Below are 26,548 nucleotides of genomic sequence, written 5' to 3' on the forward strand. Positions count from 1 at the left end.
CAGGATCAAAGGATTGGCAGGAAAGCCAGCTGCTACCTTCAAAATCCACGAAAAATCTGGACTAGAGCTCTCTCTCAACATCTGTCTAAATAGAGGTAACATATTTCTTGCATGACCTTGAACACTTGCAGGCAGGGTTTGGTCTTTCTTGAAGCACTGTAGATAGGAGGGCTGGTTTAAATTCATCCAGGGAATGTTTGACAGGTTGGCTACAACAGCACAAGAAAATCAGAAAACTTGACACATTCCTTCCTGGATGTCCCTCTGAAAGGCAAAGTTGAGCCCATGTAACAAACCTTTTACAAATACACTTCCCTCTATCCTCTTCCCCAACCCACCACAATTTCTGATTAATTAGATTAGATTAGAATTTTATTTTTTTCCCTAGAATCTAGGGGCATGAAGCAGCCCTATAGCATTTGGCCATCAGCACTTCCACCTGCCATGACCCTATATTTCCAATAAGCTAAAGGAAAAATATTTGAGACCCACTTCAAATGATAAAAGGAGATGGCATTAGAACAGGAGTCCAAAACCCACAAAATATCTCACCTTAGATCCTGGCTCTGCTACTAACTCCCCAACTTCCATTCTTGGGGAATATTTTGTATAAAAAGTGTGTGTATGCATGTGTGTGTGAAAGAGAGAGAGAGAGAGAGAGAGAGAGAGAGAGAGAGAGAGAGAGAGAGAGAGAGAGAGAGACAGAGAGACAGAGAGACAGAGAGACAGAGAGAGACAGAGAGAGAGAGAGACAGAGAGAGAGAGAGAGAGAGAGAGAGAGAGAGAGAGAGAGAGAGAGAGAGAGAGAGAGAGAGAGAGAAAAGAGAGAGTAGGAGAAGAGGAGGAAGGAGAGACAGAAGGGATGAAGGGAGGGAGGGAAAGACAAAGAGAAACAAAGACAGGATAAAGAATGGCTGCACATTAACATTTTTTCTCCTAATATCCCTGTGAGAGAGGTAATATTTGGACTGGAATTTATAAGTGTATCACTGTAGGGAAATTTTGATATAGAAACACTTGGTGTACCATTGCCTAATCAGCATGGCATCATAGAGATGCTGACCTAGGGATCAGAAAAATGAAAATTCAAGTTTAACTTTTGATAAAATGGCAACTCCTTGAAGATGAGAATTCCAGCCTTTTTGTGTATTTCATGTATTCCTTTCTCAATCTGGCAATCTAAACATTTCTCAGAATAATGTTTAAAGTGCAGAAAATCAAATTCAAAAGGAAATCAGTTGAATTAGGATAAAGGCATTTTTTTTCCATCCAAGTTCACAAAGCTCTTGAAATCTATGGATTGACAGGGATCCCAAGTTAAGAACTCCTGTCTAAGACTAGAAGCTGTAGTCTCATTGCCAATATGCATTGTTGGAAGGAATTTCCACACTCAGTGTTCCCTATCATGATGAAATCACAAGTTCAGGCCAATACCTCCCTCACAGGCTTATTGGAAGGAAAGCACTCCCAAAGTACCAAAGTCTCCCAGAGTGTCAAATAAAAGTAACTTAATATTATCCTTATGTGTAAAATGAGGTTTCTTAAACTTTTTCCACTCACAACCTATTTTTGCCTAAGAAATTTTTATGTGACTCTGGGCATAAAGGTATATAAAAGAGGCATCCAAATCAAACATTTACTGATAATAAATCATAATTTTGCAGTCTGCACATTCAGTGACAAGACCCCATATGGAATCATGACCCACAGTTTAAGAAGCTAGAGACTAAATAAGCCCTGAGAGCTGCAAAGCTCTGATTATTTAGAAACACCAAAGAACAAAACTACATAGGAGTGTAGACACATTTGGTAGCTATTTTTACAAGAGCCACAACTGGCATTTCTAGAGTGCCAAGGGTATCGGCTCCTAGAGAGACCACATTTATCCAATCACCTTTATGCCATGTCACAGGCAAAGGGTCACTGGAGGAGGTGATGGAAAAGGCAGCTAACTTTTGCCAACCTGTCTTTCAATAAGCACATCCTAAATGACTCTTACGTTACAGGCCTATGTTGTTGTCTGTGAAGTGACAGTGAAGACTGTGATAAACACAAATAAGTCTGGAGCTGATAGTCAAGAGTCCTACCCTCTATGTATTCTGATGGAAGTGGATATCTTTGACAAAGAGAAGATCTAATTCAGTTCCAACTGATCAATGATGGACAGAATCAGCTACACCCAGAGAAGGAACACTGGGAAATGCATGTGGACTACTTGCATTTTTGTTTTTCTTCCCAGGTTATTTTTAACCTTCTGAATCCAAATTTTCTTGTGCAACAAGAGAACTGTACAGATCTTCACACATATATTGTATCTAGGATATACTATAACATATATAAGACTGCCTTGGGGAGGGGGTAGAGGGAGGGAAGGGGAAAAGTTGGAACAGAAGTGATTGCAAGGGACAGTGTTATAAAAAATACTCATACATGTGTTCTGTCAATAAAAAGCTGTGATTTTAAAAAAAAGACTCCTACCCTCTACTAGGACACACTATAGACAAGTTCCTTCCTTTTATGGGACCTTGATCTTCTGTAAAATGGGAGAATTAAAATAAAAGATTTTTGACAAATCCTTTGCTATTCTATGAGTTTCAAGATATAGTGCCTACCCTTGGGGAGTTCAAAAGCTGGTTAGACACAAAACTCACACACAAACCAACTATAGAAAACTGGATGTGACCAATGGATGGAGCATTAGGCCTGGAATCAGCAAGACTTGAGTTCAAATACTGTTTCAAATACTAGCTGTGTATCACTGAGCAAGTCAATTCCCTATTGCTTCATTTCTTCATCTATAAAATAAGGATAATAATAGCATGTATTTCCTAGGGTTGTAAGATTAAATGAGAAAATATTTCTAAATCATACTATATAAATGCTTATTTTTTCTTCTTCTTTCCTAGAGAACAAGCCATTGAGTAATTAAGATCTAGTGTATATAGTGAATAGAGAGATAGCTTTGGATTCAAGACCTACTTTCAAGTCAAACCTTTGTCAGTCACTAAATATCTATTAAGTCCTTAATAGTTATTGTTAAATGGTGGGGATACAAATAAAGATAAAAGACAATGTCATAAAATATTGGAAATAATAATCAGAGGGAAAGCACTAGAATTAAGGAGGATTGGGATAGGCTTCCTAAAGAAGATGAGGTTTTAGCTGGGATTTGAAGGAAACCAGGCAAGTCAGGAAGTGAAGATAAGGAGTGAAAGCATTCTAGGCACTGGGAATCCTCAATCTCTCAGTGGTCCCAGGGAAATACCAAAAATTTTGAATGAATGAAAAAGGAGTTCCTGGTCTACATTGGTGGAGACTTAATTCCCTACTCTGGTAAAATCTTAATTCTGAATTCATTTCCTCCCAATATCCAGTATATAGTCCAAATAAGTATAAGTATTCAAAGATCTATGAAGGTTAGATTTATCAAAAAAGGCCTCCAGATCCTCTTGGGCTTCAAGAGGAAATGCTAGGAAGGATAGAAGACCTGCTTATGGCTCCCATTTTGTGAGTGCATCATCAAAAGAATCCCACCAGTTAATCAGAAAGAAAACCTGCTCATGGAAAGAATGTAAACTCTCTGAGGACAGGGCCTGTTTCTTCCCTAGGACCTCCCAGAATACTTGGCACATATATTGTTGCTGTTTGTCCTTCGTTCATCAAGGGGACCATGACATCAGGGAAGTGATGCCGTGACATGTGAGTGAATTGGACTTAAGTGAAGGAGGGCTGGGCAAGGTCACTAGCTCAGTTTCCTCTCCAGAGCCATCTGGGTCTAGTAGCCAAATAGAGGTCAGGAGAACTGGAGATGGCTCAGGATGAAAGGCATTTAGTAAGTGCTTGCCAATTAGTGGAGATAGGTCTTTAGTGTGATGTAAACACGTCCACATCTATTTCTTCTTCACTGTCTGTATACATGGGTTCAGAGGCATGAGAACATCAGGATCTCTAACCCATAACAACTTCTTCTAGTTACTAGCAGCTTTCTGAATCATATTATGAAATCCTTAGCAAAGTAACAAGTGTGGTGCACTTTATGGTTTTGAATCCAAATTCAGGAAACGTCAGGTTCAAAACCCATCTCTGACACTATCTGTGTGACTAAGGGCATTTCTGAGATTGTCTTCTCATCTGTAAAATGGGGATAATAAAACCTGTAGCACCTACCTTTGTTGTAAGGCTCAAATGAAGTAATATATGCAAAGTACTTGGCAAACGGTAAAGCCCTTTATAAATGTTGACTATTATTTGTTCAGATGAGAGTATAATTGGGTACACATGTCTTCATGAAGAAAAACAGAGATTTAGATAGCAGAAGTGCAAATAGATGAGTGCTATCTACTTAGAACAAATAAAAGCTCAAGTCAGAGATCCCTGGATTAGAGTATTGGCTCCCCTTGGGCAATCAAGGGGAGTCTCTCTACACAGGGGAGAGCCCAGAGCTGCATAGAGTTAACTGGTTACATATTAATACCTTAAGCCAAAGGTGAGTCCCTGCCTCCTTTTCTTACTCTGAGTACCCAGCACTGCACAGTGCTGGGCATATAGGAGGGATGCAGCAAACTTGCTAATTAGTTCCTTGGAGCAAGGCAAACACTCCAGGAGTAGTTTGTATTAAGAGTGATAATAATAGAAATTTATATAGTAGCCACTATGTACCATACGCTATGCTAAGTGCTTTATAACTATTATCTTATTTGAGTCTCGTCACAATCCTGGGAGGTAGATATTATTATGATTCTCATTTTACAGTAGAGGAAACTGAGGCAAACAAATATTAGGTGACTTTTTCAGAGCCACATTTGGGGCAGCTAAATGTAATGTACTAGCTCCCTGGACAAGCTACTTAACTGTTTGTCTCAGTTTCCTCATCTGTAAAATGAGCTGAAGAAAGAAATGGCAAACCACTTTAGTATCTTAGCCAAAAAAAGCCCAAATGGGGTCACAGAGTCAGACAACCACTGAAAAACAGAGTGACCCAAGATTGCTGATACAGAAAGCACTTTGCGAGTTATTATTATTATCTTTAAAATGATGGACTTAGATTAGTTGAATTCTAAAGTCTTTCTAGGGTTAAATCTATGCTCCCCTAAACCATTGCCATCCCTGCCTTCTGCTGAGTACTATGCCTCCCTTGCTTCTGACCTGCTAAACTGGTCATCTTAGGAGCTGAGAATCAAGAAAAGAAAGGGCTAAGATAATAATTTTTCCTTTATCCTAACTAGTCCCCTAGTAAGCTTTTCTTCTTTCTCCCCTGTTCTGAGCCCAGAGCAGATATGTAAGGAATTGAGTCTAAGCCAAATCTTGTAAACTTTGATCGTTTTACATAGAGAGTTTCCAACCTGACATCTATAACTAATAAGAACTCAGCTGAATTCCTTCCTTTTTCTTAGGATCTCATTCTCCAGCCATCAACATTAGTTGTTGGAAAGATTCAGCATCATAAATTACCCATCCTTGGGGCCTAAAATAGACATCTACATGGAGGAAAGAGGAACTTATGAACCCATGAGCGTAAGGTGAACTCACACTCTGTGTCATTCACATGGTGTTAATCAAAACCTTTTGTGAAAGCTCAGCCAACGCCAGGTATTTTCCTATATGCCAGGAGTCGAATCTCTGCCCACAGCTGCTTCCTCAATCTATTTACATGGGAGATATACCAAGAAACCTAAGAATGAAATTGCCAGGGTCCAGCAGGCGGCTGGGACCAGACCCAAGAATCTAAGTAAGTGAAAGGCACTTTTTTCCTGAGGTGTTTGAAAACAGGTGGGAACCTTGGAGATATCTCAGTTTTCTCCAGACCAAAGGGAGAAGCTGGCAATGTCTGCACCATTCAATCAGTTCTCCCTACCCTTCCATTCCACCTTGGATATGCTGCCTGATTAAGCTTTCTAATAAACCACTATTTCAGCATCACTCTACTACTCAAAAATCTTGGGTAAGCTCTCTATAACCTGTTGAATAAAATATAAACACTTGACATTCAAAGACCTCTTTAGTCTGATTTTAAGCCTTAGCTCTTACCATTCCCTTCCATTCAAGCTATGTACCCCTCAAACTCTTTGTTACTATTCTGAATTCTTAGGTCTCTTTTCTGAAATGATCTTTTGCCATCTCAATCTGTCAAAATCTTTCCCCTTATGGAAACCCAGGTCAGGGTGCCATCTCCTCCATGAAGTCCTCCCTACTCTAAGGTCTCACTTGACATATTCTGATCTTTATTCACTGGTACCTGTGTCTTAAGGCTATAAGCAGCTTGGTGGGGAAGTGTTTAATCCTTGAATTTTGCCCTCAAACACAACAAGCATTTTATGCAGTTTTGTTAAATTGAATGCGTGACAGATTCTATCCTCTGTCCATCACCAGAGAGTAACCAGAGACCATGAATTAGAGCTGGAAGTAGTAGACTTAAATCTAGCTCAACTATACCTTTTTACGGAGAAGAAAACAAAGATTTGGACAGGTGTTCCAAGTCTGGAGCTAGTCTTCTTGCTATTCTGCCACAAGAGCCTCATCCCTCCCCCTCCTCAATGTAATGCAAAGTAATGCAAAGAGAAAGCTCAGCTCTCCAATTGGTGTTACCATAAGACCCTTTGTTTTTATCAGAAGTATCTAACAACTGAATGTGTCGTTTGTTATCTGAAAGGCTTTTTTTGCTAATTTGTTTGGTTTAATTTTTAAACATTTTTAGTCAGAGGTAAGAGATGGGGAAGCTAGATCTCTGGTTTCATGTGTGTAAGGAGTTCTAGGGAGGAAAACATTTACAAATCCAGATTAGCAATTGTTGTGCAATTTATAGCTGCCTCGGGCACTAAGACTTTGGGTATCTCATCTAGGATAACATAATCATTATACATCAGAAACAGGTTTTCCTAACACCAAATTCAGTTCATTCTTCACTATCTCAAGTTGCCTCTCAGGACAAATACTGTGCAAGTATAAGCACCTACAGGAAGCTCGATGGGGTTGTCCTTGGAGTCTGGAATTTGAGTTCAAATTCTAGCTCAGAAATTTACTTGCTGTATGACTCAAGGCAAGTCATTTAATCTGCCTCAGTTTCTCATCTGCAAAATGGGACTAATAATAGTACATCCATCCCAGGGTTGTGTCAAATTAGGTGATCTTAGCACAATGCTTGGTACAAAGTAGACACTTAATAAATGCCTGGTCCCTTATTCCATATGGAAATATTTTCTTCACTGTCCTGGTGAAAAAAAAAATCTGGGGAAATGATTTGTGTGATCGTAAGGGTGCTGAATCTGGCATCAGAGGATCTGATGTGAATCACTCTGCCATTTACTACCTTATAGACACACCTCTTTAGGACTTAGTTTATTCAATTGTAAAATGAGATGGCTAGACTAATTGGCCTCCCAGGTCCTTCCAAGTCTAAAGAGATGGTCCAGAGGAATCAGTCCTGCAGCTGCCTCAGTATTCTGCATGGCTGTGTGGTCTTGGGTCCTCATTTCTTCATGTATCATGGTACACATACTGTTCTTTTTGTCCCTTTAAAGAATTGTGGAGACAAATTCCAGCATGTGACTATAACCAGTAAAGGAGCTTTTTTACTTATATTCAAAAGAGGCCTTCAACAATATATGCTTTCTCTTCCACAATGTGTACATAGTAGTGCTCAAGGGTTCTAAGTGAAGATGAGAAGCAAAAATCAGAAAAAAAACATTTCCTTTTTGCTTTTTCTAGTAAATTCTGACCTGGTTTCTTAATTGTCAATGATTTCTTTTGCATTCTGGAACTGTGTCTTGGAGAGAGCAGCTGCTTGTTCTTTGTTATATGCTTCCCAACAGCTGGCTCGATCCTGATTGACCTTATTATCTAACATCCACTTTGAAATGTAGTAGCAATGAATGCATAGCCCAAAAAACAACTGCTCATGTAGAGGATGGTAGAAGTAAAGTCACCATTTTTTCAAGGGGATAAAAGATCCAGGGGTTTCCAGTGAGTTCCAAGGTCAGTGTGAATCAATGTGAAGCAATTGTTCAAAAATTAGTAGAAGAACCAAGTTCAGAACAAGGGAGGTGGGAATCCTGTTGTCTTCTGTCCTGATCTCCTTAAAATATATGGAGAAATGTATTTAGTTCTGGGTATCCATACTTTAGAAAGGTCACTGAGAAACAGGAGTACATGTAAAGAAGGCAGACCAGGATGGGGAATGCTAGGATAGGAAGGAATTGGTTATAAAGGAATATATTGGTTATAAAGAAAAGAATTGTCATGGCACACACACTATAGTTCTTCACTTGGTCATCACAATAATCTTCCTAAAGCACAGATCTTCCCATGTTACTTTGCCCCTACTCAATAAATTCTAATGGCTCAACCTCACTACCATGATCAAATATAAAATCCTCTGAATTTAAAACACTTAATAACCTGGCATTTTCCCCTACCTTTGTCCTCCCTCCACTTTCCATTCTTCTGGCTTCTGCCTCTGTGATCCAGTGACACTGGCCTTGTCCTTCCTTAAACAAGATCCATTATCTCCTGATTCTGGACATTTTTCACTTGCTATATTCCATGCCCTCGCTCTTCTTTTCTTATTCCTGATTTTCTTCAACCTATAGTTAAATTCTTACTTTCTATAGGAAATCTTTCCCAATCCCCCTTAATTCTAGTCTTTTTTCTCTCTTCATTATGTCCAGCTTATTATGTATGGATTTTGATTGTAGTTATTTGCATGTTGTCTCCCACATTAGACTGTGAGATTCTTGAAAGTAGAGAATTTTTTGTTCCCCTTTCTTTGGATCCCCAGTGTTTAGCAAACACTCAGTGCCTGATACATAGCAGGTGCTTAATAAATTGGAATTGACTCATTGACTACTGTTCAAATGCAAACCTCACTCAGAAAGAGGAGAGCCTTTACCTATGATCTAAATGCCTTTCAGATACTTGAAGTCAGCAATTATGTAGATACTAGAAAGGAGAATTCCAGATGAGGAATCTGATGATTATGAGTTTCGGTGACTTGACCAAAGTCTCCCTGGTATAGTAAGAATCAGAAAAGGAATTTGAATGACTCAAAAGTCCCTTTCCACTATACTATGTCTTCCAGGACTATTATGTGGTAAAGGGAAAGCTAGAATGAATGGATGACAGAGAAAGAATTCAGATCATTACAATAACCTTCATCACCTAACAATTGTGTTGTTCAGTCATTGTAGTTGTGTCCAACTCTTCAAGACCAAATTTGGGGATTTCTTGGCAGAAGTACTGCAGTGATTTGTCATTTCCTTCTCCAGCTCTTTTTACAGATGAAGAAACCTGAGGGAAACAGGGTTAAATGGCTTGCCTATGGTCACACAGCTAGTAAGTATCTGAGGCGAGATTTGAATTCAGAAAGATGAATTTTCCTGACTCCAGGTCCTATAGTCTATCCACTCTACCATCTGTCTCAGACTAACAGTTAATAAAGTCCAAAACCAAAATGGGCTAATTGGGTAGTGAGTTTCCTGTCACTGGTGGTGTTTAGGCAGCTGCTGAATGACACTCAGTGGAATATTGTAGAAGAGACTTCAGGAAGTAATTGGATTTGATGACTTATAAGGATACTTCCAAGTCTTGAATTTCATCTTATAAGAGTCTAAAACACAAAAATTAGTAAATCTTCTGAATGAAAAGTATGTCAGTGTGCTTTGGACCAGAAGGGAAAATACAATTCGGTGGACTTTCTGGACTATTAATGAATGTGTCCATTATTTCTGAAGTTTAAAGCAGATTATCCAAGGAAAGGAAGCTTTTAGCACTTTCACACCTGATTTTGCCTCTAGAGAGCCAAAATACAAAATAGAAAATGAGCACAAAGAAGCTTTTTAAGAAATGAAAACCCCAAAGCCAGATCAGCAAGCATAGCGAATCTGCCTTAATTATTTTATGGAACTCACTGTTAAATCACCTCAAGGCTTCTAAAGGCATAAGCTAAAAACAGAGAATCCCAAACTCTTATGGCATTGCCCCAGTGTCTAGTCCTGGGGTAACTAGATAAATGCAAATCTCTTTGCTACACTGATAGATTGTGCTAGGAACTTACTACAGCATCTCAGAGACTAAGTACCATGAATACCTACTCATCATATTCCCATAAAGGAAATGGCCAAAAGACATGATCACATTCTCAAAACTTAGAGCTCAAAGGTACTGAACAAAATCTCTCCTTTAGTGATTCTCAAAGTGTGGTTAGACCAGAGCTCCTTTTTGGGGGTCCAAGAGATAAAAACTATTTTCATAATATTGCATTATTTGCCTATTTGTTCTTAACTAAAGGCATTTGAGGCTCAAATTTCTTCATCTATTTGAACCAAAACAACATGCACTGAATGCAGAAGCAGATGAGAATCCAGATGTCTTCTATTAAGCCAGATATTAGAGATGGACAAAAATATATAAAACAATGCCACTCTTTTTCAATATATTTTTCGTTTTGAAAAAAATATTTTTCAAAAAATAGGTTATTTAAGCTTACAGTTAATGGATTTATTATTTTATTTAGATGAGTTAATAAATGCTTTTTAAATCATAAGTTTTTATTTCTAGTATGATAAATGATATCAATAATTCACATACAACTCTTTGGGGTCCTAAATTTTTAGGACTGTAATAGGATCCTAAGCCCTAAACCTTTGAGAACCTCTGCCCTAGATTTTAAAGTAATTCTTCTGGGGCAAATTGAAGGCTTATTAGAGATAAGCACTCCAAAGATCCAGATTAACTAGTTAAAAGCAGGATCCAAGTGTCCTCCTCTATCTCAGAGAACCGAGGACAAACAAGGTCTACAAAGAGTGAGGGATCAGGAAATACTTGCACTTGAAAGAGAAATTCCCCAAAGACAGGTAGGATGAACGGGGCAATTTGAACCTGGCAATTTCCCTCCCCTGGCCATTGCATCTCAACCTCAAGCTACTTACTGACTGTAGCAAATCTAAAAAGCATTTTTTAAAAACAGCTTTCAGACCTGATTGTTGTTCTCAGTATATGAGAATATGTCTATATTTCAAAAGTCTAGTTATATCTCCCAAGTCTCACAACATAACTTGGAACCAAATCCAGTAAACATTTTTCATTTACTAAGGTCAGGAGTCAAAGAAAGTGTCTTTAGGAAGAGGAAGAAGTACAATTCAAGAATACCTTGCCCTCTCTGCATGATCTACATACATATGCACCCACACACACTCACAATCCCCACCTATTACACATCATAAAATTGTAAAATATTTCAAGCTATAAAGGATCATTAGAAGGCATCAAACCCAACCATTTTACAAAGGAAGGACCTGAAAAAGGGAAGTGACTTGTTCAAAATCACATGACTAACTGAGCATCTTCAGACTCCAAATCCTGGATTTACCATTATTCTACATTTTCTCCATAAATCCCAGTCTGATTTTATTTATGCGTAGTTACCTCATATTGTCTTCGTCTTTTGAATATACTTTTTTAAAAAGCTTTTTATTTTCAAAACATATGCACAGTTTTCAACATTTACTCTTGCAAAATCTTGTGTTCCAAATTTTTTTCTTCCTCTTTTCCCCCCACCCTCTCCCCTAGATGGCAAATAATACAATATATGTTAAACATGTGTAATTCTTCTATACATGTTTCCACATTTGTCATTCTGAATAAGAAAAATAAGATCAAAAATGAAGAAAAATGTTAAGGAAAACAAAATGCAAACAAACAACAACAAAAAAGTGAAAATACTCCATTGTGATCCACTCTCAGTCCCTAGTCCTCTCTCTGGGTGCAGATGGCTCTCTTCATCACAAGATCATTGGAACTGCCCTGGATTATCTCATTGTTGAAAAGAGCCACATCCATCAGAATTGATCATTGCATAATTTTGTTGTTACTGTGTACAATTATCTCCTGGTCCTGCTCATTTCACTTAGCATCAGTTCATGTAAGTCTCTCCAGGTCTCTCTGAAATCATCCTGCTGATTGTTTCTTATAGAGCAATAATATTCCATAGCAGTCATATACTATAACTTATTCAGCCATTCTCCACTCAATTTCTAATTTCTTGTCACCACAAAAAGGGATGCCACAAACATTTTTGCATGTGTGAGTTCTTTTCCCTTTTCTAATATACTTTTATAACACCATGAGCTATATTATAGATTGGAGAAGGAAATGGCAAACTGCTCTAGTATCTTTGCCAAGAAGAGCCCAAATGGGGTCACAAGAGCCAGATATGAGTGAATAATGATTGTACAATAATAACAACAACAAAATCATTATGGGAGCTTGTGGCTTATCATCACACTTAACTACAAATGTAAGAAGGTAGGAAAATGGACTTAATAAATGATCTACTCCCCTTGGTCGTCCTAACACTTGCTTTGCTAACCTGGCTTCTTCTTGTTGTTTTTGAATGAATATAAAAATGAACTGAAATGAATAGAATAGAATGGAATGCTGTCCTACCCTAAGGCAGAATTTAGTTGGGTCAGTTTTTAGCCCTGACCACACACAGGCAAGTAAAAAAGCAGCTCTGGACAGGAGCTTACCAGACAGAACAAATCACCTCCATGTGTACACACAGTTCAGATAAGAGAACTTCCTTGAGCCACGGGTTGGCAACCTGTAACATACAGGTCAAATTTCTTGGCGTGTAGAACAGGTGCCACAACAATGACCCCCTCTCTGCTGCCAGGAGGATTCAGCAGCTGGCTTAGACTCACATCCAACTCACAAGTTAGTCAGCAGGAGCTCAGCCTGTCCTGCTTCACAAGTCTGACCCCCACACTCAAATGTTCCTCTTAGGATTCAAGGCAAATGGTCTGAGATTACCATTTCCTGATGCCATTAGTAATCCCTTGGCTCATCATTCCCACATGGGCCCTAATATGCCAAAAAGGCAGGTGGTCCATGGCTTGGCTCATTCATTTCTTTCAAAGGACTGCCAACCCCTCAACTAAAGCCACAAAGATACATATGAATAAATGGATACAGGATTTTAATCTTACTTTAGAATTAGAGTAAAAATGAATTCCAGAAGTAAGATCTCAGAACTAAGAAAGCTCTAAGTGGTCATCTAACCCAACTCCACAAACAGTTCAGGGGTTCTCTTCAATACCTGCAACAGGTGATCATCTAGTTTCTGTTTGAATACTTCTAATGACAAGGAGCTCACTGTCTCACATGCTCCCTGGTCTATTCAACTGCTGGGCAGGAATAGTGAGGAAGCTCCCTTAACCTCCTCCTGAGAACCAAAGCTACCTGAGATTCCTATTCATAGGATCCCACTTCTCCATCCTTCCTCACACCCTGGATTCCCAAAGAGCAAAATTCTTCTCCTCTGTGACAGAAATCTTCAGATATATGAATGTAATAGAATTATGAATATGAACCATTCCTTTACCTCGACCCTGAATAACTTATTTTACAAATGAAGAACTGAGATTCAGGAAGGTGATTTGCCAAAAGTCACACAGCTAGTAAATCTCCAAGCCAGGTCCTCTGATTCCAAATCTAGCATGGTTTCTACTGCAATGCTGCTCAGGGATCCAAATCCTTCTGCTTTCTTTTCCTCAGGCTAAACTTCCACAGTTCCATAGGGGGAAAAAAAAACAAACTTTTCTCACAGGATATGGCTTTGAGTCACCTTACCCTCCTTCTTTTCTCCCATAACCTTACTTCCTATGTCTGTGTCCTTCCAGGCACACATTTCAGTAAGGAGAGGCACTAATATACAATCCATCCCAATGTATAAGGCATTTTTTTCTCACAAATTCATATTTTAAAATAAGATATTCATACAGCAGACTTACCCTGTCTCAGAGCTGAATATTGTTGTTATGGACTAGCCCTATTCCAAAAGAAAACAAATAAGTTATTTATTCTCCCACCTTCTTGTGAAGATTATAGGAATTCCAAAAGCCATTGAGTCACTTGGGGGAATGTTCCACAAGTGTCTGTGAACCAGCCTTCTGAAGAGAATTTTTGCACGATTTTGCTGAACTGCTTCTTTTTTTATTTCTTCTTCCAACATCAACTATGTAAATAATAGTTAATATTTATATAGCACTTCCTATGTGCCAGACACTTGCTAAGCACTTTCCAAATATCCTCTCATTTGATTTTCACAACAACCTTGAAAGGTAAGTGCTATTATTATCCTTATTTCGAAGGTGAGGAAACTGAGGCAGATAGAGGCTAAATGACTACCTTGGGGTCATACAGCTAGTAAGTGTTTGAGGCTGATTTTGAATATAGGTCTTCTTAACTCCAGGTCCAAGAATCTATGCATTGTACCACCTTTTTGCCCCTGTAAGGGTTCCCTGACTGGGCAAAGGATTGGGGAAATAATATATTCAGAAATGAAGGTAATGTGAAAACAAAATATCTCAATAAAATGCTTTTTAAAAAATAAAAGAAGAACTTAGAGAGAGAATCATTTTAAGGGAAGGTCTAAATTGATGACAGAATTCTAGTTCTATCTAGAAATGTATGTAATCTATATAAGGCCAGAGTAGAGAACCATTCTTTGCTTTTGCTTCTGTGTAAGACTAGTCCTGCTTTTTTTTCCCTTAAAACTTACCATTGCCCTGTGCACTGATGATGCAGACTAATTGGACCAAAAGACTGCCATTTTCAGCAACTGAAGACAAATTTACTAGAAGTTTTGGCCACTGGATGACTCTTTCCCTATCTTGTGATGTCCGATGAAGCTTAGGCAAAAAAAAAAAAAAAAGAAAAAAGAAAAAAGAAAAAAGAAAGACAGTCTGTGGTTTTGGAGCTAGAAATGAACACAAACTCCTTTGTAACCACTTTCTTTTTCTTTCTTGTCAGAAGAAATAAAGAGGAACCAGTCATTAGTCTTAGCTCCCCTTCACTTCTCATTGAAGGTGCTGCTACAGGTCCCAGGAGGAGAGATGAATGCAAACTACCAATCCAGACTGAGCTCCAGCAGAGTCCCTAGGGGGAGGGGACTCACCAAGAGACTGACTCAGAGGTACCTTCTTCAAAGAGCAGGTACCTCCCCAGAGATCTTAAAGGTTTCAAGCTGGAAAGAACCTTGGATCTAATTCTTATTTAACTGATGAGGAATTCTTAATTTAACAGATGGGGAAACTGTGGCCAAATAAGGTGAAATAGATGGCAAAGGTCCCAGGGAGAGTAATCACCAGGGGCAAGATTTAAATCCCTATTTTTCTGATTCTTAAGTCCAGCACTCTGTCCACAACGACACACTCCTGATAGATTATCATCCAGCCTCAGTTTTCAATTCAAGTTGCAGCGCTGTTACAGATTCATTAGGCCTTGGGCCAATTGTGTTCCCTTCTCTGTACTTCAGTTTCCTTTTCAGTAAAATGTGGGGATTAATCTAGATGATCTTTAAGATTCTTTCTAGTTCTGACTTTCTGCAGCTTATATTTTAATCTAATTTTTAGAGCTAGAACTTTGGAGCTAGTAGGGACCCTTACAGACCTCAAGTCTAATCACTCTTTTTTTTAAACAGGTGGGTGTTCCCTGTTCATTTTCAAACAGAACTTTCACACTAGAGCCCAATTCAACTGTATCTCTCAGTTAAGATAAATTGTATCTGGTGGGGTATCTACAGCAGCCATCTTCAGCCATATGTGGGACAAAAATGAAAGAAATTACTGAATTGATGTCAATTATAAATACTAAGTCCTCCATTCTGATCTTATGGTTTTTTCTATCATTATTCACTGAAATAGACTAGCCTGGACTCAGCTTAAGCAGAATTTGGTTCTGGAATCCACAGTGGCATCATTTTCAGTTCTAATGTTCTGGTCAGACTGTAGGATGTGAGAAACAAAGTTTTTATTCATTATGAAAGATTCTGTTTGAATGCAACAATACTTAACAGGAAAAGGGGCCACAGCCATCATCTAATCCAATGTCAACCTAAAGCATGAAGGCCTGCTATGACATTCCTAACCAAAGGTCATCCTCATGAAGGTTTTATGAGAAACTGACTCCCTCTCAAAGCAGTTTGTCCCATTGCTGCAAAACTCTTGTTATCAGCTAGTAGGCAAAATAACATCATCTATTTGTTGGGAGACAGAATGTTTCATTTTTGTCTTTTCATCCTTAAGACCTGATACAGTGCTGCAAACAGTAAGTGCCTAATAAATACTTACCAAAAGAATGAATAAGAACTTAAGCAATGTGGAGTCCCTCATTCAGCAACACCCACAGCAAATTCAATCCCAACCCTATAGAAAAGGACAAAATAAGGCTGAAACTTCAATAGCTTTGATGAATAAGATCTGATTGTTGGATAATCATGTGAACCCTTCTCATAAGGCTTCTTATTGGCTTATAGAAGATATTTCATGGCATTAGGTTTAGAAGTGGAGTTAGGTTAGGATCAAGGTTAGGCTAAAGGTTAGCAAATATTTACAAAATTCTCTCCTGACAATTACATTGTTATCCTCCATACCCCTCAACATGCTGTCTAAAAGTGAGTTACTATTAAGATTATTAGGATCAAGATTAGAGGAAGGCATCAGGGTTGAAATAGGACTAAAGTTTAGTGTTTCTTTAAAGATGAACTAAAACATAGAACAGATTTAATTGCTATTTACACTAAGCATTTAAATATCTTGCCTCACCAGGGTGCTTATAAGGCAAAATCCAACATGTGCTCTTTTCTTCAAGATGTAAGTTTTGGTATATACAGAATTTGTTTTGGTTCCAAAAGGGTTCCTTAGATCACTTCCTAATGATACGTACAATCTCTTTTTCTCCTCATCATTACTGCAGGCAGATAGACTCCTACTCATCACCCAGGTTGTCCTCTACCCTAAGATCACAAACCCTCATCCACCCCCTCTGCTGGTTTGTCTGGGCCCACAATTCAACGACAGTTCCTGGCATGGGTTACCTTCAAGGCTCTACTATACTCTCTGTCTGTGACGTCACTAGAAATGAAGTCTACCTTTAATAAGAGTCCTTCTCTCATACAGAACTGTCCTGGCTTCATTCTGTGCAAAACAGAGACATGGCAAACTTGAGCCACCACGGAGCTCACATAACCCAGCCTGACAGGCTACAGTACACAAAATCCCACCCACCTCCCTCTATAAATAGGCCTGTGTAGGAGCAACAGTACTCACCAAAAAAGTTCTATTGCAATTATATTTTTAAAAAGAAAAAGTAAATCAATAAGGATACCCCCCCTAAGAAGCTTCTTTGCACTAGATTTTATTTAAACTGACAAGCATACTCAAAATAACTACAGTCCTTTGTTGCCACACCATCTCCTAGAAAATGCCTTCCAACCTGAAACAAAGTGTGAAAAGTTAAGGACTTATTTAATGATCGACCCTTTCTCCATTCAAAGCACTGCTTATATTCAAGAGCAGGCTGCAGTTTGCTAGATGTGACATTCTGACACAGTCTGTTTTGTCAAATCCAGGGACAGTTCCCAATCCCAGGCCAGTTGCTATTTTGGCCATCTCCATTTGTACAGTTGGTTTACAACTTGTAAACTGAAGAAACAAACTGGATTATCATGGCTCTCCATTCTGCTATCTGATTCCTCCCCCCACCCCAATATTATGCCCAACCAAGATTCCAAAGACAGTATTGTTTCCCATGCATCCATCGCTGTCTAGAAAGTGGATCAAAGTTTCTCTAAATCTTGTTTAGCTCCCTAATAACCAATAAAACTGAATTGCATATGCAGTCATTCTTGTATAAACTCTCAAGCCTGTTCATATGACCATTTTTCTTGTTAATACCAAGAATTTACAAGGGAATCTCTTACTATATACATTAGGACCCAATATGATCTAGAGCTCTTTGCAGTAAGCTGATCTTCTCTACACCTGTCAGATCCACAATTGCTTTTTTTAGATTTTTTTTCCTCTTAACCTCTGTACTTAAAGTCACATACTTGGAACTTTCATCTGTTGGAGGTCAAAGCCTCCATCTGGAATGGCTGATATTCATTAAAAATCATTAATTCATTCAGTAAGTATTAAGTTCCTGTTATGTGCCCACCACTGTGTTACTAGTTCGGTGGGCATACAAAACCCAAAATAAATTATTAGTCCCCTTTTAAGAATTTATATTTCTCTAGGTAGACCAAGGAATTCAGTAGGTTGAAATATAAAATAATTCTCTGCTTTGAGCTGATCTTAGTGAGATCTAACCAGCAAAAGTAGTTCAAGTTTAAAGGAGTAAAGTTGTATTGTGGAAAAAAAGAAAAGTATAGAAGAGGACAGTGTTGATTGCATAAGGGATGGAAAGAATAGGGATTGTCTTTTAAGATTTGCACCAGAATGAACCATGACAATTGAAAACACAAATGAGGTTAAAAATAATTCTCTTGAGATGATGGAAAGAGTTCATACTCCCTCAAACCCTGCACATAGCAAATGCTCATTTTCATTTCCAGAGTGATCAAAAAATCACTATGGAAATTCAACATAGGATTGAATTTAGAATCAGGTTCTGTGCTGCGTCTACAGGTCTTTTAAGAAGAAGACCTTTGTCATATGTTATAAAAGAAGGACCATTTGTTTCTGGTGTTGAAGTAAAAGCTGAAAGGAAACTTAATCTAAAGATGGAACTTTGCTATTCTAGTGATGGAACTCCATCTCCATCATTTCCCAGCCTCTATGCCCATCCCTATTCCTATCCAGAACCTTACAGTCAAATTTCTTTTTGGAAGATGCAGCTCCCTGTTGTTTTCTGCAGAAATGTTATGCTAGGTCCTTTATCTTCTCTTAAACTCCCATGGTTTCATCCTCTTTCATAAAGAGACAAATGAAATCCATTCAGATTGTAATTCACATCTCAAGAGCTTTAGGGAATTTTAGGAGAGCTGGATATCTGGAGATAAACTGTTTTCTTTCATCACTTCCTCTCTTCCTCCTTCCCTTTTTCCTTTCTTTCCTTCCTTCTTCCTTTTTCCCCTTCCTTCTTTTCATTTATTATTTTTCTTTCTTTTCCTCCTTCCCTTCTGTCTGTCCTTCATTCTTCCACTCTTCCCTTCCCTTTCCTCCCTTTTCACTTTTTTACCTCTGAACTTTCTTGCCCTTCTTCTTTCCCTCTCTTCTTTCCTTTTTCTTTTCTTTTCTTCTCTTCTCTCCTTCCTTCCTTCCTTCCTTCCTTCCTTCCTTCCTTCCTTCCTTCCTTCCTTCCTTCCTTCCTTCCTTCCTTCCTTCCTTCTTCACTCCTTCCTTCCCTCTTAAGCACAAGAAAATATCCTTTCTGTTATTTTCTACTTCCTATATTAAAAAAAACACAACAACAATGACAACAAAAAAACTAGCTAGAAATCTCTAGTTCAATCCCCAAACAATGTTTTTCCTCTGGCTAGTTTTCAGAAAAACTAAAATTCAGATGTAAAGATTGACGTAACTGAATAAACAAAACAAACCCACACATACAAAAAGAACTGCCAGAAACTTGGATTGGGGGGGGGGAGAGAGAGAGAGAGAGAGAGAGAGAGAGAGAGAGAGAGAGAGAGAGAGAGAGAGAGAGAGAGAGAGAGAGAGAAAGAAGAAGAAGAAGAAACTCTAGGACATAAGCTAGTCCTATGATCAGTTTAGTGGTTTTTTTTCTCCTTCATAAATACCTTCAAATGAAGAAAAAAAAAAAAGCCAAGGAGACAGTTATTGAAAGCTGGCCCTGATCTCATCTGAAGGGCTAATCCCAACTAGTAGATTTATCTACTGGGTTTAGATCCTAGAGCCTTTTATCCCTTAGTTCTCAAACACTGGCATTTGGATCATTTTCCTTTCCAATGACACAGAAGCCCGATGGGGAAGCATCCACCTCTCAAAGAGGGTCTACATCATGTACAAAATGGTATCTATATATGTCTGGAGTGGGGGCAGAGAGAGTGGTTGTAAAGTGTCATTCACAGAAAACTAAGTTATACTCAAACTTAACAGAACTCCTAGATACTTTAAACCCTTGGGACACAGACAAAAACAAAACAAAACAAAACAAAAAAACAAAAACACCTTATTACTTGATATAATATAGCCCCTTCTCCTGATCCTAACAGTACTTTCTCTTCAGGCTTCATAACCTGGTCTAAGGAGGTCCAGGGGAATCCAACTCACACAGTGTTTGGATTTAGAAAAGAGAAACATCAGTTTTTATTACTTTTTTTGAAGTTCAGATTCCTCATCTATATTTAATATTTATATAACAAAATGCACAAAGTTCAGAAAATGTAAACAAACATTTGCTTATCCTTACTTCTTCTTGTCTTCCTAACTTTGACAAGGAAAGTTAGTGTGGAAAACATGGATGGCTTTTTCACCCCTGCCTTATTGCTCTCAACACCAAATCACTCTAGCTCTGTGCAAACTAAAAACTGAGAGACATCCAACGCCCCTAGCAACCACGATGGCACAGCTGCCTGAATAAACCCAGGCCTCAGAAATGCAAGGCTGCAAAAGTGGGGGTGGGGGTGCTTGAACTGATACTGGGAAGATCTACTAAGCCTGGAAACTGCTGTTCACTGCCTAGGGAATTCATAACATATATAGTTCAATCTATAGACCTTCACAGAACCTCTTCCCCACTGCCCCTCTACATAAGGCTGGAGCTCTGTAATTAATAAATCATTTGTCAAAGCTTTGGAAAGCTTGACTTCTTAAGATCATAATGGCCTGGCCATTATGACAGATAATTCTAGTGTCACACATGATTTTTCTCATATTTTCTCTGAAATTCAATTTTCACAAAATCCACTTATCACAAGTACTGGAAAAGAAAAACACATTTCTTTGGTCAGAGATAAAATAAGCTGGGAAGATGAGAAAGGGAAGTGAGGGGTCTGTCCTCCTCTCCAGTATGAAGTAGAAATTAGAGCTAAGCAATTCCAGTTGGACTACAACAGGTTCTCAGCCAATGTCACCTATCTACCAAATAGTCATTCTTGATGCAAAATGAAACAATGCAAATTTTCCTTAGAAAATTTACATGTTTATGTCAATATTCTGCCTCCCCTTGTAGACTTTTAAATAAATGCTTCTTCTGTTTTGAGACATGGTCTTTCTCCTCCTCCTCCTCCTTCTCCTCTAATGACTTTGCAGTTATCCAGGTAAATAAATATGAAAGAAGTCTCATTTCACTGATTCCGGATCAAATGCAGGTGAACCGTTAAATTTTCCCCAGAATAAAATACAAAATTTTCCTAGTTTTCTAACAAGAGATAGAAGTGTGAAGTAGAGAGAAAAGAACAGGACTACATTCTCCTTTTCCTACTTGGATAGCCTGTTTTTGAAGGCTAAAATCATGTTAACATTATGCCTTTCCAGTGCTTTCCCTCACAGAATCGAGTTTATGAATGCCCTGGCGCGCCACAGCACTTCTGAATAAAGAGGGGCATCAAGGGACCAGGCTTCTCTAATATTGCTTCAGGGAATCAAGGTCTCTAACAACTCAGACAGAGCAACTGGATTCTGGGAGACAACAAAGTGTAACTAACTGCTTTGAGTCCATCCCAATCATTCAGAAACACCAAGTTTTCCCAAGCTCCCTTGGCAGGTGGGTTCCCCAAACCACAGGCCAACTTCCCTGATATAGACGTAAAAAACCACAACTACACCCGTTCCCAAGTACCTCCCAAAGCCCGTAAATCCTTCCCGGGATACAAAGTCTTGGAAGGAAAAAGGAGTCTTGGTGTCCAGGCAAAGCAGGGTAGGGTAGAGTAGGGCAACGGGGTCAGCACTTCCCAAAAGAAGGTAGAACAGCCCACCTTTCCCCTTTCCCTTTTCGATGCCTGGGACACTTCGCGCCTAGCAGCCTGAGACTTGTGCGCCCCTCTTTATGAAGTAGCGGCCCCAAGGGGACATATGGACTAGAAGGGAAGGATATGGGTTACAGACCAGTCTGAGGCACCAGCTCCGCGGCCGCGAAGTCTGCTTGAGGCAGAAGAAGACTGTGGCGGCCAGAGCTGGGTAGGGGACTTGTTCCTCATCCGCTGCGCCCAGCTCCGGCTCCGGTTCTTGCTCTGGTTCGGGCTCGGGCGCCGGCTTCGGCTCCGGCTCCGGCTCCGGCTCCGGCTCCGGCTCGGGTTCCGGCGCGCACTCACGCTCCAGCTCCCGTTCCCGGGCAGAGGACGCCCCCGAGGCCACGCTGCCTTGGAGAGACTTGCTGCCGCTGGCCGCATCCTCCTCCTCCTCCTCCCCAGGTTGGGCAGCCTGGACCGACGCGATGGGCACCCGGACCTCGTCGCTAGCCAGCGGCTGCAAGGGCTGTTTCCTCTCGCCATCAGTCATGATCGCGGGCGGCACCTGCGGGAGGGAAGGGGGAGGGGGGACGACAAAGGCAACGCTGACCATGGGGGGGGGGCGGCAACTCTACCCCCTCCCCCTACCGCCCCCGGCCGGCCCCGCCCCAGACAGCCGGGGAGGGGGGAGGGCAGGGAGAGAGGGACAAAGGGGAGAGGAACTGGGGTTGAGGGTGAAGATGGGGGTGGGGGGATTCCCAAGTACCTAGGACAAACTAGGGGCCAGGAGAAGGTGGCAGAAATGGAGTCTAAGGACATCCAGCGCCCCACTCCCTCCCACCTCTCCCCTGACTTCTCTCCACATAGACACTCCGCCAGAGCAGAAAGCCGGCCCGGCCGGCGGGCGCCGGGGGTTGGGAGCTAGGAGCGTGTGCCACACCGCCGCCCCCCCGCCCGCGGCCGCCTCAGCGTCTTTGTCTTTCGTATTAAAGCAAATGCTCTCTTAGACCCCCTCTCCCAGCTCCCCTCCAGTACTCCAGGACCCCTTCTGTTCTTCCCCCTGCTCCGATTTCCCTAGTCTTAGCCCCCACCAGGCCAGGCTGGGTACTGGGCATTCGCGGTCCCCTAACCCTCTGCCCCTCCAGGTTAGGGGGCGCTGGAAAACCGAGGGAGGAGGGGATTTCTGGAAGAAGGCACCCCCTCCCCCAAGTTGGATCCTGGCTTCGGGGAAGTTGGAAAGGGGTCCAGGGAGGCGGAAAGTGCGGGGCGACAACAGGGAGGGCAGGGGGTCGAGTTGCGGGGTCTTGAGTCCGGGACCCGGGGACTAAGTGCCCTAGTGGCTCTTTCGAGGCCTCACCTAGGTCCGGCGACCAGATGGCTCCCCACGAGCATAGCCGTGACGTCCAGTTCACCGAGCACCGGGGCACGGAGACACTTCCCGGGAAGCCAGGACGGCGCCCGCCCGGACTCCAGCTTTGTAAATCCACCAGCCACTAGGAAAGCCCCGGACTGACGGCGCGGTGTCGCGCGCTTCGCGTCTCCTTCGCTAGCTAGCTCCCTCGCGGTCCCTGTCTCTCTGTGTCTCTGTGTCTCTGTCTCAAGCTGGCTCAATCCTGCCCCCACCTCCTCCGCCTCCCGGAGAGATGCGCCCTCCCCCCGCCTCCCAATTCCCGAGGCATGCGGACGCGCAGCCTCGGGACCTGTGGTCTGGCCTCTGGGAAGTCAAGCTAGGGCGCGGACCGTGTGGTCAGGCTGAGGCAGGGTGCCGGGATGCCGAGGAGCTTCGGTTGTCAGCTCCGGAGCCTCCCCACTCCGCTCCGCTCCGCTCTGCTCCGCGCCGCACAGCCCAGCCCAGCCCAGGAAACTTCGGCTTTACCAGCCGGAGGAGGGACCGAGGGAGGAGGCAAAGAGGAGGGGCTGGGAACCCGGCGAAGCCGGGAGGGAGTGGAGTGGGGTACGCGGCGCGGATAGCGGAGGCAGGGTGGCGATGGAGTCCAGGTTACCCCGTCAGCGGGGTGTCTTTCTCGATTTCCTTAGTCCCTAGCTTTTCGCTCTCTTCCTGCTCTTTCTTTCTCTCTTCTCTCCTCTCTCTTTGTCTCTGTCTCCGCTCTCCCCTCCCTCTGTACCGGTCTCTGCTGTGTCTGTCTCCTTCTCTTCCTTCTCCTTCCTTGGCTTCGTGTCTAGTTTTCTCTACTCTTCCTTCCTCCTTGTCTCTTTCTTTCTCTCTCTCCTGCTCTGTGTCCCCTCCACTCACCTACCTCCATAATCCCAGTCCCATTCGTTTTATCTTTCTGTACCTGTCTTTCCAACCCCCATCTCTACCCCTCCCCCATCCCTCCTCTCTCTAGGTTTTCCTTTCCTTCAACCTAATCCTCACAAGATTCCCTGTTAGGTGACTGCTGGCCCTGGAGTCAAGGACCCTGGGGTAGAGGTCGGAGGGAATGTAAGATATCTGATCAGGTGATGGAGTCCTGCTCTCTACCCTGTACCCTTAATGTGCCTCGCGTCAATCTTGGGAATCTGACTTAGACCTTGACAGAAGTGGGAACGGAGGTCTTTTTCTTCTTTTCTTCCACTAGAATTCCTGATCGGGAAGGGATTAGGAGGATGACGATATTCCACCACTCTTCCACACCCCAACTTGCTCCTTCTCCCTTCTAACTCCCCTTCCCCACCCCAAACTAAGAGAAGTAAATTCTATCCCCTGCTTTCCAGCCTTAGATATCCGGATGCGAAATGAATACTGTGAAATGAAGGAAGTTCGACCCCAGAAACTTGTCTTCCTTTCTGAGTGCCAGAGAGGAATTCCAGAAGCTTGTCCTGGGGTAAAGGGATGCAAGAAGAAAAGTAAACGTCTAAGCTCCGCCTCTTTGCCTCCCAAACCGCAGCAACTGCTGCGGATAAACCGCAAAGAAGACTGGAGAAGATTGAGAACCCTTGAGTTGCGACTTTAGAATTTGGGGGAGACTTGAGGGTTTATATCTTTCTGTAGTTCTCTTTCTCAGTGTCATCAAGCAGGAAGGGCGCTCAAGGGGTCAAGCGTGGGAAAGCCTCCCCAGCCACGGAGGATTCTTCAGGAAGCGGTACCCAGCGAGGCTCCCAGTCCTGCGCCATCGCCTGCGGGGGCTGGACATTGTTCTACACCATAGACGAGAACAGCCTCTAGCGGTTTTTGTCTCTCTCCCCCTCCCCCTCCCACCCTCTTCTTACTCTCTTGCCTCTCCTCTCCTCCGTCCCTAATCATTTAATTTGCAAGTGAAATTCTCGGCTATTTCTGTTGTATCCATCTTCTCGCCACTTCCCCGGTCCGGCTCTAGGAGCTGAACGCAAAAGAATCACCAAGGCAGAGGAACTATAGGCAAAGTCCCGGGCTAAGAAGCTGGGCTTCTCAGAAGTGTGTGTGTGTGTGTGTGTGTGTGTGTGTGTGTGTGTGTGTGTGTGTGTGTACTGTCTTGCTATTGTGGGTGAAGGTTGTCCGTTGCACTTTTTTTTTTTTTTAATGTCAAACGAGATACTGTAGGTAAGATGCATTTAAATGCTATTTAAGAACTATAATAATGCTGACAGTTGTTCATGTGTCTGGGATGTGCTTATGAGCTTTTATGATGCATGTTACTCTGTTGTGTTTGTGTGTATTATCCTGGTTCTTTTATCTCTGTGGGGTTTTCCTGGAAGTACCTTCCCTTTCTGCAAAGGTACTGTGACGTTCTGAGATCTATAGGCACTGGCCGAGACCCGGAGTTCTCTCTAAACTAGAGCGTTGACCTCTATTGAGCATTGAAACTGATCCCTACCCCAACCTCTTGGAGTACTGCAGATTTCTCTGGAAGGAACAAACGGGCTTTTATTTATGTGCCCAATTCTGAAGTGGACTACCTCCGTCTGACTTCTTGCTACCCACGGAGCCACAATCACAACCAGACAATGGGTGCTATGCCTATTCTGACAGTGCTTCTTCCTATGCAGCTGCCCTAAGAGGTCCTACCTTTCCTTTCTTTCCTGCCGGGGACAGCCTCTTCTCCAAGTTAGTTACACTTAACTTATCTAGTCCACTCCACCCCCATTTTACAGATGGGGAAACTGAGGCCCCAGAAAGTTAGTAAGGAGGTTAGTTGCTCAATGTCATACAGTATAGGAGGTCATGGAAATAGAGTAGGGGTGCGTGGGAAGTGCAAGCATCTCAAAAGTTATTTTAATCAGACAAGAGGACCCGGAATGGGATGGTCATGACCGAGGTGCTTGAACTTTCATAGCCTTTCTGTTCTTTATATTTCTTGTAAAGGTGGAAGTCAGCTCCATAAAACTCTTCCTAGCAAATGAAAAGCATCTCCTACTCACAGTCCAAGCAGCTAGGTGGCACAGGGATATAGTACTGGACCTGGAGTCAGGAAGACTTATCAAATCTGGCCTCAGACACTTTCTAGCTGTGTGACCCTTAGCAAGTTCCTTAACTCTCTTTGTCTCAGTTTCCTCATCTGTAAAATGAGGTAGAGAAGGAAGTGGCAAATCACTTCAATGTCTTTGCCAAGAAAACCTGAAATGTGAGTACAGATTGAAAAAAATAAACAAACAAACCCTACTCAATTACAATTCACTTTCAGCTCTTAGAAACAACTACTAAATGTAAGAGGTGTTTTTTGAAGGCCAGGGAGCTGTGCCAGCCTGCTGTGCCTTCCCCACAGTCAGGAATTTCTCTGGGGAGCTAGGGCCTGGGACAGCCTATTCTGTAGGAATCTGTTCAGACCTGGACCCTTATGAAGACATATAGGTGACTCCTTTCATTAGTCTGAACCTGGGGTTGGAGCAGAGGCAGGTGCGAAAAATCCTTGGAGCTATAGGGATCATGTTGTTGATTGACAACAA

The 26,548-nt window shown here is 41.7% G+C and overlaps 1 protein-coding gene across 1 annotated transcript in view; it reads right to left on the bottom strand.

The window, feature by feature from the left end:
- CACNA1H (calcium voltage-gated channel subunit alpha1 H) overlaps nucleotides 1-23,177 on the bottom strand; it is a 383,111-nt gene extending 359,934 nt beyond the window's left edge. The window contains 2 exon segments of the mRNA XM_074279700.1: nucleotides 21,832-22,250; nucleotides 23,043-23,177. Coding sequence (XP_074135801.1) covers nucleotides 21,832-22,235 — 404 coding nt within the window. The 5' untranslated portion in view covers nucleotides 22,236-22,250; nucleotides 23,043-23,177.
- Nucleotides 23,178-26,548: the final 3,371 nt, after the last annotated feature.

The sequence above is a fragment of the Sminthopsis crassicaudata genome, chromosome 1 (genome assembly GCF_048593235.1).
Source record: "Sminthopsis crassicaudata isolate SCR6 chromosome 1, ASM4859323v1, whole genome shotgun sequence".
Classification (NCBI taxonomy): domain Eukaryota; kingdom Metazoa; phylum Chordata; class Mammalia; order Dasyuromorphia; family Dasyuridae; genus Sminthopsis; species Sminthopsis crassicaudata.